This window comes from Aphanomyces invadans (assembly GCF_000520115.1).
Source record: "Aphanomyces invadans strain NJM9701 unplaced genomic scaffold supercont1.17, whole genome shotgun sequence".
In the NCBI taxonomy this organism is placed as follows: Eukaryota; Oomycota; class Saprolegniomycetes; order Saprolegniales; family Verrucalvaceae; genus Aphanomyces; species Aphanomyces invadans.
The window spans coordinates 1,285,143-1,295,509 of NW_008580162.1; the positions used below are offsets into that span (position 1 = coordinate 1,285,143).

The 10,367-nt window shown below is 57.9% G+C and overlaps 5 protein-coding genes across 5 annotated transcripts; all 5 read right to left on the bottom strand.

Annotated features, from left to right (window-relative positions):
• Positions 1-1,200: 1,200 nt before the first annotated feature.
• H310_08537 (hypothetical protein) lies at positions 1,201-1,750 on the bottom strand. Its single transcript, XM_008874334.1, has one exon. It carries the CDS (start codon positions 1,671-1,673, stop codon positions 1,227-1,229), a length of 447 nt encoding a protein of 148 aa, XP_008872556.1. The 5' UTR covers positions 1,674-1,750; the 3' UTR covers positions 1,201-1,226.
• Positions 1,751-2,372: 622 nt separating this feature from the next.
• Positions 2,373-4,172, bottom strand: H310_08538 (hypothetical protein). Its single transcript, XM_008874335.1, has 2 exons — positions 3,380-4,172; positions 2,373-3,301 (listed from the first exon to the last, which is right to left on the bottom strand). Exon 1 carries the CDS (start codon positions 4,053-4,055, stop codon positions 3,663-3,665), a length of 393 nt encoding a protein of 130 aa, XP_008872557.1. The 5' UTR covers positions 4,056-4,172; the 3' UTR covers positions 2,373-3,301; positions 3,380-3,662.
• A 580-nt stretch (positions 4,173-4,752) lies between these two features.
• H310_08539 (hypothetical protein) lies at positions 4,753-5,499 on the bottom strand. The gene has a single exon (XM_008874336.1). The coding sequence runs from the start codon at positions 5,357-5,359 to the stop codon at positions 4,841-4,843; it is 519 nt and encodes a 172-aa protein (XP_008872558.1). The 5' UTR covers positions 5,360-5,499; the 3' UTR covers positions 4,753-4,840.
• A 679-nt stretch (positions 5,500-6,178) lies between these two features.
• Positions 6,179-6,742, bottom strand: H310_08540 (hypothetical protein). Its single transcript, XM_008874337.1, has one exon. The coding sequence runs from the start codon at positions 6,734-6,736 to the stop codon at positions 6,290-6,292; it is 447 nt and encodes a 148-aa protein (XP_008872559.1). The 5' UTR covers positions 6,737-6,742; the 3' UTR covers positions 6,179-6,289.
• Positions 6,743-9,414: 2,672 nt separating this feature from the next.
• On the bottom strand, positions 9,415-10,202 carry H310_08541 (hypothetical protein). The gene has a single exon (XM_008874338.1). The coding sequence runs from the start codon at positions 9,950-9,952 to the stop codon at positions 9,512-9,514; it is 441 nt and encodes a 146-aa protein (XP_008872560.1). The 5' UTR covers positions 9,953-10,202; the 3' UTR covers positions 9,415-9,511.
• Positions 10,203-10,367: the final 165 nt, after the last annotated feature.

The window sequence follows — 10,367 nt, forward strand, 5'->3', positions numbered from 1 at the left end:
GCCAATTCATCCGCATCGCTCGCTGCACAGACCATTCGACGCCGACCAGAGGCGAAGTGTCCCAGATCGAAGCCCAGACGCCTGCCCGTTCCACTCGATCGTTCCAAATGGCGCGTTATACAATGGCTGCGAAATATCGCAGACCCCATGGCACAACTTGATTCCACGCGTGCGTGCGAGCAAGCATTCCATGCGCCATTTGACGAGGGGGAGCAGGCAGGCTCGAGCTGGTGGCCAACACACGGATCGATTGCTGGAACGACGCCGCCAAGCGAGTTGACTCTCTTCGCCGCAAAAACAAGGGCAAGCCTCAACCGTACATGTCGCTTGCTGGTGACTTTGTTTGGTTCGTCGCAGGTCTCGTCAAGTCTTGGCGCCGTGGAAGTCTCTCTCGATGTCGCCCGCCTCGATCGCGCAGTGTTTTCAAAGGGACATGCTGTAATTCCATGCTCGATACATCCGTCCATGCGCCGTCAGTAGGTGGGGTGGTCGCCCCATGCCCGTCAACCAGCGCCAATGGATGGTTGCCGCGCGCCACAGAACTCACCACTTCAACACGGTGAGCTCTTTTTGCGTTGGCGACTTCACGATGATTGGATGTACGACAAGCCATAACTATGACTCGTCATCAGAATATCTCACCAGTATTACGCGACACGGGCCAAAAGAGTGGGATGGCGACGGAAGAGTGCAACTCCAACATTCCATGTGCCGCCCCCCCTTGTCGCAAACGAACGACGAGTCAGGTTCGTTTCTTGGGGGCGCCGCGTGAACGCAAGGTCATCGTGGGGGGTTTCACGGGGGATGCTCTCCTCGCTTGTCCCATCCCCCCCGTCACGCCCTCGCGGAGAAGTTGCTTCTCACACAACAACAAACCCACTTCACACGGGAGCGTGCGCGCGATGGCACTTGGTTCAAATGAACGTGCACGCTTGGGATGAATTGTCCATCGCGCTCGTAGACTTCCGTGCGAGGAGTGTCGCTTTTGAATACGTCATCTGTAGATGTCGCACCGCTATGAATTGTCTTTGCAAGCCTCGGGTGACGCTTGTTTTTCTGCATCGATGACATCGATCCAGTGGGCTCCATGTCGTCGATAGCGACGAAGACTGCCACAGGAGACGCCATGCCGCTCCCATTACCTATGCACTGCTTTCAACCGCCAACGCAGAGGAACATGCCTGCCGCCGTGGGGTACAATTGGATTGAAATGCTCCGTTGACAGGTTACAGTGTCCTATGCGACGGTGGCAGCCTCCGCAATGCGTGCTCTTTTTCCTCGTCGCGATCACCGTCGTCTTCCGCTGACCAGTGCGAGCTGAGGTCGTCGTCTATGTCGGGGTCGTCGGCGCTCTTGTTATTCTTTTCGTCATCGAGCAACCCGGCGAGCTCGGCTTCGATCAGCTCGCGTTCTTCGCTGGCCTTGTGCTCGTCCTCTGGCTGTCCCGGTGAATCGAACGGGACGGGTTCGATCGTGCCTAGGAGTCGCTGAACCAAAATCTGCAATCGCTGCGACCGCCGCTCACGCCGTCGCCGAGTCGCGTAAATTTTCTGCACCGCGTTTGCCTTGTCTCGGTGAAACTCGCACAAGCGGTGGAGGTCCCCGTCCTTCTTCGCCACGCGCGGGTTCGTGCACGGCTTGTACGCGTATTTGCACAACAACGGGTCACTCATGGCGGGCCAATGTGAGTTGTCGCTCGCGCTGAAATACAAAGTGCCCAACACGGGAGGATGGGGAGGTGGCGGATTGCTTTGGTCCCGGATGGATATCAACGGACGGTTCGCAATGTACAACAAATCAATGTATGTACGACGTCGTAGACTAGGTAATCCGTATAAACCAACACAACATGTACTATGTACTTGGTTCATACCGTACATTAAACATTTTTCGCTAACTCACGCCGATCGCCTGTCGACGGCACACCATTCAGCATCGAACCGGAGCCCACAGGAAGAAAGCACAGAATGGAGTCCAAGGTTTAGTGGACTGGAACGACCAGCGGAGTCCAAGGAAATCAGGGGTTGGGACGCTTGAAATCCACCCGCTCCATGGACATTTTAAGTCATGGGAGAAAAAAGTTGAAGCCACAGACTTCCTCTTCTTGCATACGCTGCCTTGAAAGGACGGATCGGGCGACGCAGCGGCTGCGCACGTTGGAGGCAGCAGCCGGGACTGGAAGGTCAGTGTCGTCGACGGGTACTTGACGCCGATCCCACTCTGGCAGTTCTCCTGCATACTTGACTCCTTGGCTTTTCCAGAAATTTCGCCAAATCGTCCAAAATATTGTAATAAATCAACGATCTGATTGGCCAACAATACTGTCGATTTCACACTTCGTGTTTGACCCAACATGTTCAAGCCAATCAAAATGCGCAAAAAAATTCAGTGTTCGGACAAATTCAGGTCGATTTTGGCAATATTTTACGAAACCCCGAACGATGGAATTGGGACAATTTCTGCAGCGACATCATGTCGACGCTTCGTCTGGTGGTTCATGCCGCCCGTCGTCTGGGGCGTGCCGAGCCCCTTGGCACCGCCCGCTCTGCCTGGATCGTTCGCGCATTGTGGGGAGAAGCACCCATCGTGGTCCTCATGACAGCTCGACCGGGGTGTCGAGGAGGTTTGTTGGACACATGACCAGATCTTCAGCCAAGCAAGAGCACTTGCTTGTGCCCGTGCAGCGGCAGTGACAATGGCGACGAAATTGAGTCGAAGTGGCAAGTGCGAGAAATACGCAGCGTATTTTCCTGCGAACACGAGAGAACCATTCCCGAATATACATGAACTCGGACGCGTCCAGTCGCCCACTGATCATGCAAAGGGGGCCACCATTGACACCTTGAGGGGTTAGTGGGAGTGAAGGGAAGGGGGGGGGTACGTTCGTTCCGCCCAAACCCACGCCGTGTAATTGATTGGAGGGCCATTGTGCAATGTCCTCGGGCAAGCTTGCTAGTCCGCGGCCGCCACAAGTGTGCCGTTAATGGGTCTACGGTTCAGAGGAAGGGCTTGCCTGGCGCAACCCCACTGATGCGGAGGACGAAAGGGGGGAATTCGCGAGTTCAATTCGTGGCGGTCTGAGATCCCCAAGGGCAGCAGGATAGTCGCTGCCACATCCCCTGGTTTGTGACGGCTTGAACCAATCGATTTGTCGAAGTCTGAGTAATCGCGGAGGAAGTGGGGGCGCACGCTGTCCAGCCTCTTGCACATGCTCCAGACAGCTGTCGGTGTCCTGCTTCGAGCGGCCAGGGTTTGTCTGAACTTGCCCAAGTTGAGGTCATCCATCCCCACGTGGAACAAGCTACCAGAACGTATGAGTTCCAACAAATCCATTACGTTGATGGGTTTGAGAGGGTTGCCCCCGCTGTTATTGCGTTACCGTTGCTGTGCTTGGAACCGCAACATCAAGAGAAATGACAACCAATCCTTACTTTGGCCTCTTCTCCTCCATGCAGCACAGCCATGCGCGGGAAAGGGAGTGTGGGGGGGCTTCACCACCAAGTCGACGGCGAGTTCACCCTGTTTTGAAACGCAACCGAGTTGTGCTGGGGTACTGGGGTAGCCAAGACCAGCCAGCCTTAGCTCGAACCCACACCTCAAAGGAGCGAAGACAGCATGCTTGACACGGAGTTACGACACACACGCCACGAGCAGGATTCTACCTACAAGACGCCGTTCAAGAAGGCGACTTCGTCGTCTGAGAGTGTTTCAACGTCCGACTGGTCGTCGATCCGGGCCACTGCGCATTCGTGAACCGGGCAGACAAAGTCTGCATATACAATATCGCACAGGTCGATCGTTGCACGAGGGGTGGAGTTGACGCTTGCTGGTGCGGGGGTGACAAATCGGACGGGTTCGAATGGCCCCAGTTTCGTGTTAAGGACGAGGCGCTTCTGGGCGCGCAGTTCCCTACGGCGCTTCGTCGCGTAAGCCTTTTGCAGCGCGTTCGCTTTGCTCCGGTGAAACTCGCAGAGGCGATGGATGCCACCGTCGCGTCGTAGGGTGCGCAAGTTGTAGCATTCCTTGTACGCGTATTTGCACTGCATGTCGGACATGCTAGTGGGGGTCGGCGGATTCAAAAATAACGTTGTGGGGAGCGAGCCACCCGTCCGGCACGACCCCCGCCGTGACGCCAAGCAATCCCACGAGATGTCGATCCGCTTGGGGTCGTGGTAATTTTTCATGTCAACATTTCATGCCCTTTCCAACCGTTGCACCCATGCCAATCACGTACGTACAGGTTGGAGTATGTACCTTCAATAGTTTAATCAAGTTTTCAATATGTACATCGCACGTCGAACATCCGTACGTTGGGGAGTCAGGTACGTTAGTGAATTTAATCGTGCGAAGTGCCATCATGCTGGGTGTCTGGTGGCTGGATTCAACGACAAGGCGCGCCGATATCACGCACGACCGACCTCGAAACGCGCTCGATCAAGCTGAAAGATGCAGTGGAGATAGTGCATGCCGATGCACTCCACGAGCCCCTGCCCCGCTGGGTCATTGCGAGCCGACCCCTGCGGCCAGGGGACCCCAACCAGCACACTCGCCACACGGGGAAGTTGTCACAAGAGCGTATTTATGCTCCTGCGTCCGCAAGGGTATATGCGAGCGGCTCCCCGTGAGCAATGCCTGGTTTTAGTTATCCGTCGCTGCACATGCAACGCCATCGCTTGTTGTGCTGTGTGGTTCCAAACGTCGAGAGGGCGCGCCCGTCCTTGGCTTCGCCCTGGGCAATGGTGCTTGCGGCAATCGTGAAGAAAGGTCAGCATGGTTTCGAATTAAATAAGTGCTGCATACGAAGGCGCTCGCGGCTGGGTGGACTTCGGTCGTCCACGTTTTAGTACAATGTGATGCTGACGACGGCGGGGGTTTCTTGCAAGTGGTGGCTGTGGCATACGCTGCATAAACTATGGCCCATGTCTTCGTCGATTCGGGGCAGCACATTTCCCTTGCTGCGTGCGACTCGATGGTGGGCGTTGTGTGCAGGGAAGAATGGAACGCGGTGGCCGCCGACGATTGCGTTTTGGTTGCGCATGTGTCGTCGATTCACGTGCTTGTAAACGACAAGGGATTTAGGGTGATCGTCCCCCGAGGCCGTCGTCGTGTGGAGGCGCTTCTCGCAGCACGCCGGCAGCGGCGGTGGCGCGGGATGGCACTTTTGGCGCGACGATGACAGGCCAAACGGGTTGCTCCACGTGGCGAGAAGGCGGCGCTTGGCGCTGGACCCGGTCTTGGCCACACCGCCGCACACAGCCAAGAACGCGTTGTTGGGGGACATGGTGGCGCCTTGAGCAATAGTTGGAGAATGGCGATTCCCCGCACGTCCCCCTCGAAGCGTTGGATATGGATGGGCCATTCGCTGGATCGCGCGCTGGACTGTCAAGTAGCCTCGACGGCGAGAAGCCCCACCATCGCGGTTTGTGTGCGCAAATCCTCTTCTTCACGGACCGCCAGGCCAATGACTCAGACGACTCCAGCCCCATCGCGAGTCCCATTACCTCGTCACGAACGACGGCGATATCTCTCTACGGATGGCAGGAGCAACGTACGTACATATTCGAGGGGGTCGTCCGCAGCCGAGTGAAAGCCCCGCGAGATGGCGTTCGGTAGGTGGCGTCCTTCTGCGAATAGATTACGGCGACTTGAATGTGGGGGCACAGCGACATGAACGCTGGGGGCACGGGGACCGAAAATTCCACCGCATCCCCACCTACCGATATCCTGCACCGCCGACCAACCACACACGGACTGGAGACGCTCGCTACGCTGTGCTGGATGTTGCTGCCACGCTGTCGTCCTCCTATGCAGCATTCCCCAACACATGGCTCGAGCTTCGATCGACGCGAATCCAAAGGGGCCATGCCACGCGAGGAGGCGGCGAGAGGTTTGCAGCCGATCCAACTGTGGTCGGCCACCGTCGCGGCGCCCGCCGAAAGTTTGCCCGATTACGAGTACACTCTGTCGTACCACTTTACCCTTTGCCCGCCCGCCCCATGTTGGCCAGGCAGTGTTTTGGAGGGCCCGACACCCCTCGAGCGGCGGTCAAACCGCCGCCAGCCGGCTGCGATCCGTGCGCCGAGCTTCGTTGCGCGAGCCGTGCTGCTTTCCGGTGCTGATGGCACGATGCGCTATCGCGTCGAGCACGGTGTCGTTCACCCTGCGCGGAAGTTGGCTGGGACGACCAAACGAGGGGGGAATGGTGGCGACGGGCAAGTTAAATAAGGTGGCTTCGATCTACGCTACAGCGCGCTGCTAAGGTACATCCATTCTTCGTCGGAAAGGGCCTTCATGTCGGCGCAGAATTCAATCGGGTCGACCGCGTCGGTGGACTCGGGGACGAGCAATGCGCACCAGTCGACATCGTCTGCGACAACAAACGGCTCGATCCCGACGTCCCAGTTTGGCTGGTCGACGTGGGGCTCACCGGCGCAAGGCGGCACGACGGGTTCCGTCTTGACCACGAGTTTGCCGGCGAGGAGCTGCCGCTTTTGTGCGCGCAGCTCACTTCGGCGTTTTGTCGCGTACACCTTTTGCAGCGCGTTGGCTTTGCTGCGGTGGAACTCGCACAGGCGGTGGAGGCCGCCGTCGCGCTTGTATGTACGAGCGTTGCTGCATTCCTTGTACGCATACTTGCATTGCATGTCGGCCATGGCGGTGGATGCGTCGGCAGCGGATCGTAAGTGCGATTATGAAGGCAGCGGCGGCGGTGGCCCCACCGCAGCCGGGTGTGCATTCAGTGGCGAGCTTGACGATGTGCCACGGTCGCGTGGTGGGCGGCGTACAGAATGTACAACCATACCACAAACGTGTATTTGTTTCACTTGCCTCTTATATGCCCGTACATCGTACATTGTACGTTTGTGGACGGTGCCACCTTGGTCAAGGTTTTGCGGCCGGCAACTCGCTGAACCGAAGGATGCAGTCGCGTCGTGAGGGCTGCCCAGCGCCTTCGTTTGAATGTTTGGGCGCGTTCCAAGTGTCCTGCCGCGGCGCGTCATGCGCGCGATGGGGTACATCGAGGGCGCCATGTCGGCCTTTGCGGCATGGTGCGCATGGGACGGGCATGGCTCGACCGCGCCACCGCAATTCCATTCGACAAGATGCGCGCGGAATCCACTGGGGAACAGGACGAGTCGCGTGCGAGAGAACTCTCGGGAAGCATCCACGTGACTTGTGTCCCGAGTGGTCAGCCCGGTGCTGTCACAGGCGCGGGTTTGTCACGGGCGCGTTCCACCAACGACGACCAGCCGTTCGTGGTGTGATTGCGCGCGCAACTGAATCGTTGCGCACCTGGAAATCTCGCAGCCGCCGCAAACCGTGTCCCAGCCGTCGTCCTGAGACGCCGCTGGCCGGGATCCCTGGACGGACAGTTGGCCCATCCAACTTGTGACGGCTCGCTCTCTGTCGACCAACCGAGCTGGGCACTACACGCCGCCGCCATTCGCGCTGAGAGGTGTCAACGGATACAGCGAATTCGCTGGCGAATTAACGTGTTTCGTTGTAGCGGATGTTGAAGTGGTCGTGGTGAGGGTCATTTTTGCGGCAATGGCGTCGTGGTGGGGCTAGACACAACGTCGAGCGAGCACCCTTGACTCGACGATCAACGACGATTCAGAGCGTTGTGGGGGTCCTCACGACGTGGGGGGGCTTCCCCACGTCGAATGCAATCGGTTCGACGGCGTGATCGCGAGTCGCAGTCGCGGCTCTTCGTGCTGCGCTCAGTTTGCCCTGCGTGTGGCGGCGACGCAGTCGGCGGGACCCAACACTTGGCCAAGAGGACAGTGAATCACACGGCTATCTAAACTGTCATTCGCCGTGATCACCATTGCTGCGACGATGGTCAGAGCAACCAGTCCACGTCCGACAGCGCGTCGTCACAAGCAACAGAGTCGGGGCATGCGAATGCGTTTTTGGCTCGTGGCTTGCGACCGCTCAACTGGAAACGAGTCCCAAGCGAGCGGCGTCCATCCGATCGTGTGCCCAATGTGGTGAATGTGCCATGCTCAGAACAGCACTGCTGCGCGGTAGAATGTGCTTGCGCCTTCTAGTGGCACTTTCCTCATGGAAAAAATCCGTTGCCCTCCCATGGAGACCGATCGGGTATCCTCAGTCGTCGACAGCGACGTCAACACGCGTCAATCCCACGACAAAGCAGCACCAGCACATCCATGGAATCTGTCTGCATTGCCACTACCGGCAAATCGACGTCGTCACTGCTGCATCGTCCTGAATCATCGCTGAGTTGCTACCGTCAAACTTAGCCCTCGCACAGCCGGAGCAGTGCCCCGACCTCGCCTCGTGAGCTTGGGTGTGTACGACTCGCCTCCCAACGCGGTTGGTCAAGATGCGGCTGCGGCAAGCCTCCACACGTGTAGGATATCCTGGTTTCGCCGCATGGTGTGCAGCGAGGAGCCATTTCATGCGTCGGCGGCTTCGGTACCCCGATGTCGTTGAAACCAAGCCGTCCACGGCATCACACGGGGCCGGTGCACCTCACGACTCAAACTTGGTGGAATACAGCAGTGCAGGTGTATCAAGGCTCATAACCAGTGGAGTGCGCATGAAACTCAGGACGGATGTGATGCGAGATCGAATTGTGCCTGAAGGTGGAGTTTCGAAGGCACTGCAACCAGGACTATGGCGCAACCACCAGAGGGACAGAGGGTGTGGTGCGCCCGACAGAACCTGGCCGCCTTTTGACTGTCTCGTTGGATTTCGTGGATTCGCCACGTGCATTTCCCCGTTACTTGCGAATCGATAGCCTGGCACGAGATCTTGCAACGTATCGCCGGAATATGGCATCGTTTGCCAAACGATTCCCCGCCGGCATTCGCTACGAAGTGACCACCTCCAGGATGAGCCTGTTGCGGGTCCCTCGTGATGAGCGCGGCGAGATGACGTTCTGGCCCTCGCCCTGGCGCTTGGCGTGACCTTGATATGTTCTTGGCATGTAAACGAAGACCAGTATGGTGCAAGGAGTACGTGGTGCCAATGATCTCATGAGCCCAGCCAACGGGCAGCGACGGGACGCCCCCTCCTTCCTCCGCGCACGTCAGCGCCGTTTTGCTCGCTCGTTTCGCTTGTTTATCGTCGAGTTTGCTTGACGAAGACCCCATCTCGTACCACATATCTTTCCGCCATCGCGGCGGTACAAATGGCCTCGTCGCGATGGCGGAAAGACTGTGCAGTCTCCAACTTGTCCTCTGGTCGGCGTCCTTGATTCCCCGGCGATTCCGACGCGTATTTGCACCATCAACGACCCGACGTGCCCACGACTGGTAAAGGGTAAACCCTTCCCATGCAGGCGCCGACTCGGCTGTCCAGTTGTCAGGTGGTGGGATTCACGAAGCGATGGCGATGCCAGGATCAATCGATGGCCTTTCGTCGCCCTCCATGTATGGTTGTATTGCAGCTCATCGTGAGCAAGTAAAGATGGGAACAAGAGCCTTCGAACACATCCATGCATTAGGCGCCATGAAAACGTAAAATTAAGCAATGCAGTAGGCGCTCAAGCGCATGTGATGCCGTCAGTTGGCTGTGGAGGAGCAGCTTGGCGGATCCTGGTCTCTTTCGTCGGTTTCCGTGGTTTGGTGGCGCTGGTCATTGTCAACGTGATGCATTTCGTCTTGGAGAGGCGGCTGAACGTGTACGAGTGGCAACTCTCGCACATGGCGTGCTTTTCTTCTTCGATCGAGCTGAGGCCGACCAAGAAGTCTCGTTTTCGACGGAGGGACTGCACTTGCGCCACCTCGAACGGCACGCGCTGGCCGCCGACCGTCGACGACAGCCGGCGCTTTGCCGTGCCATCGACAAAACGGTAGCTAATTCCGTCGTACACGTTGAACGACGCAGAACACTTGTTGGTCGAAGGTGCTGCCTTGGCCTGTCGACGGCAACAGTCTGGAACACTTTCCCTCGGTGCTTTCTTCAGCCAGGCCAGCGGCAACATCAACGGCGATCCAGGGACCGATGGCTCCGCTCCGAAACACGCTCGCGAACTTTGGCGCCGCCGCCGAAATGCCAACGTCCCGAATCCGCCGCGATCTAGCTCGACTCGGTTTTTCAGATCGACCAATCAGGTCCCGCCACCTTCCAATCGGCAACTTGAAGTGGTTACCCCGAACTAGCGTGGCGCTGGCCACCGCACATCGTTCGGTGGCGCACCACTGGGCACGTCGTTGTCGCAGTAGTCGAAACAGGTATGGCATTCCGCATCGAGGGGTCCGTTTATTGACTCATGCATCTCTCGAGACTGCATATGACTTTGCTGGAAGCATGGCGAGGCAGGTTCGAGCTATGCTGGGAGCTGACGTCGTGAAACACATCCAAAGGGGCATGACCACCCGGCGAGCGCGTGGATGGGT

What these genes read in the sequence shown, in the direction of transcription:
- H310_08541 (XM_008874338.1), bottom strand. Translation starts at nt 9,952, where the DNA reads ATGTTGCCGCTGGCCTGGCTGAAGAAAGCACCGAGGGAAAGTGTTCCA.
- H310_08538 (XM_008874335.1), bottom strand. Translation starts at nt 4,055, where the DNA reads ATGTCCGACATGCAGTGCAAATACGCGTACAAGGAATGCTACAACTTG.
- H310_08540 (XM_008874337.1), bottom strand. Translation starts at nt 6,736, where the DNA reads ATGCACACCCGGCTGCGGTGGGGCCACCGCCGCCGCTGCCTTCATAAT.
- H310_08537 (XM_008874334.1), bottom strand. Translation starts at nt 1,673, where the DNA reads ATGAGTGACCCGTTGTTGTGCAAATACGCGTACAAGCCGTGCACGAAC.
- H310_08539 (XM_008874336.1), bottom strand. Translation starts at nt 5,359, where the DNA reads ATGGCCCATCCATATCCAACGCTTCGAGGGGGACGTGCGGGGAATCGC.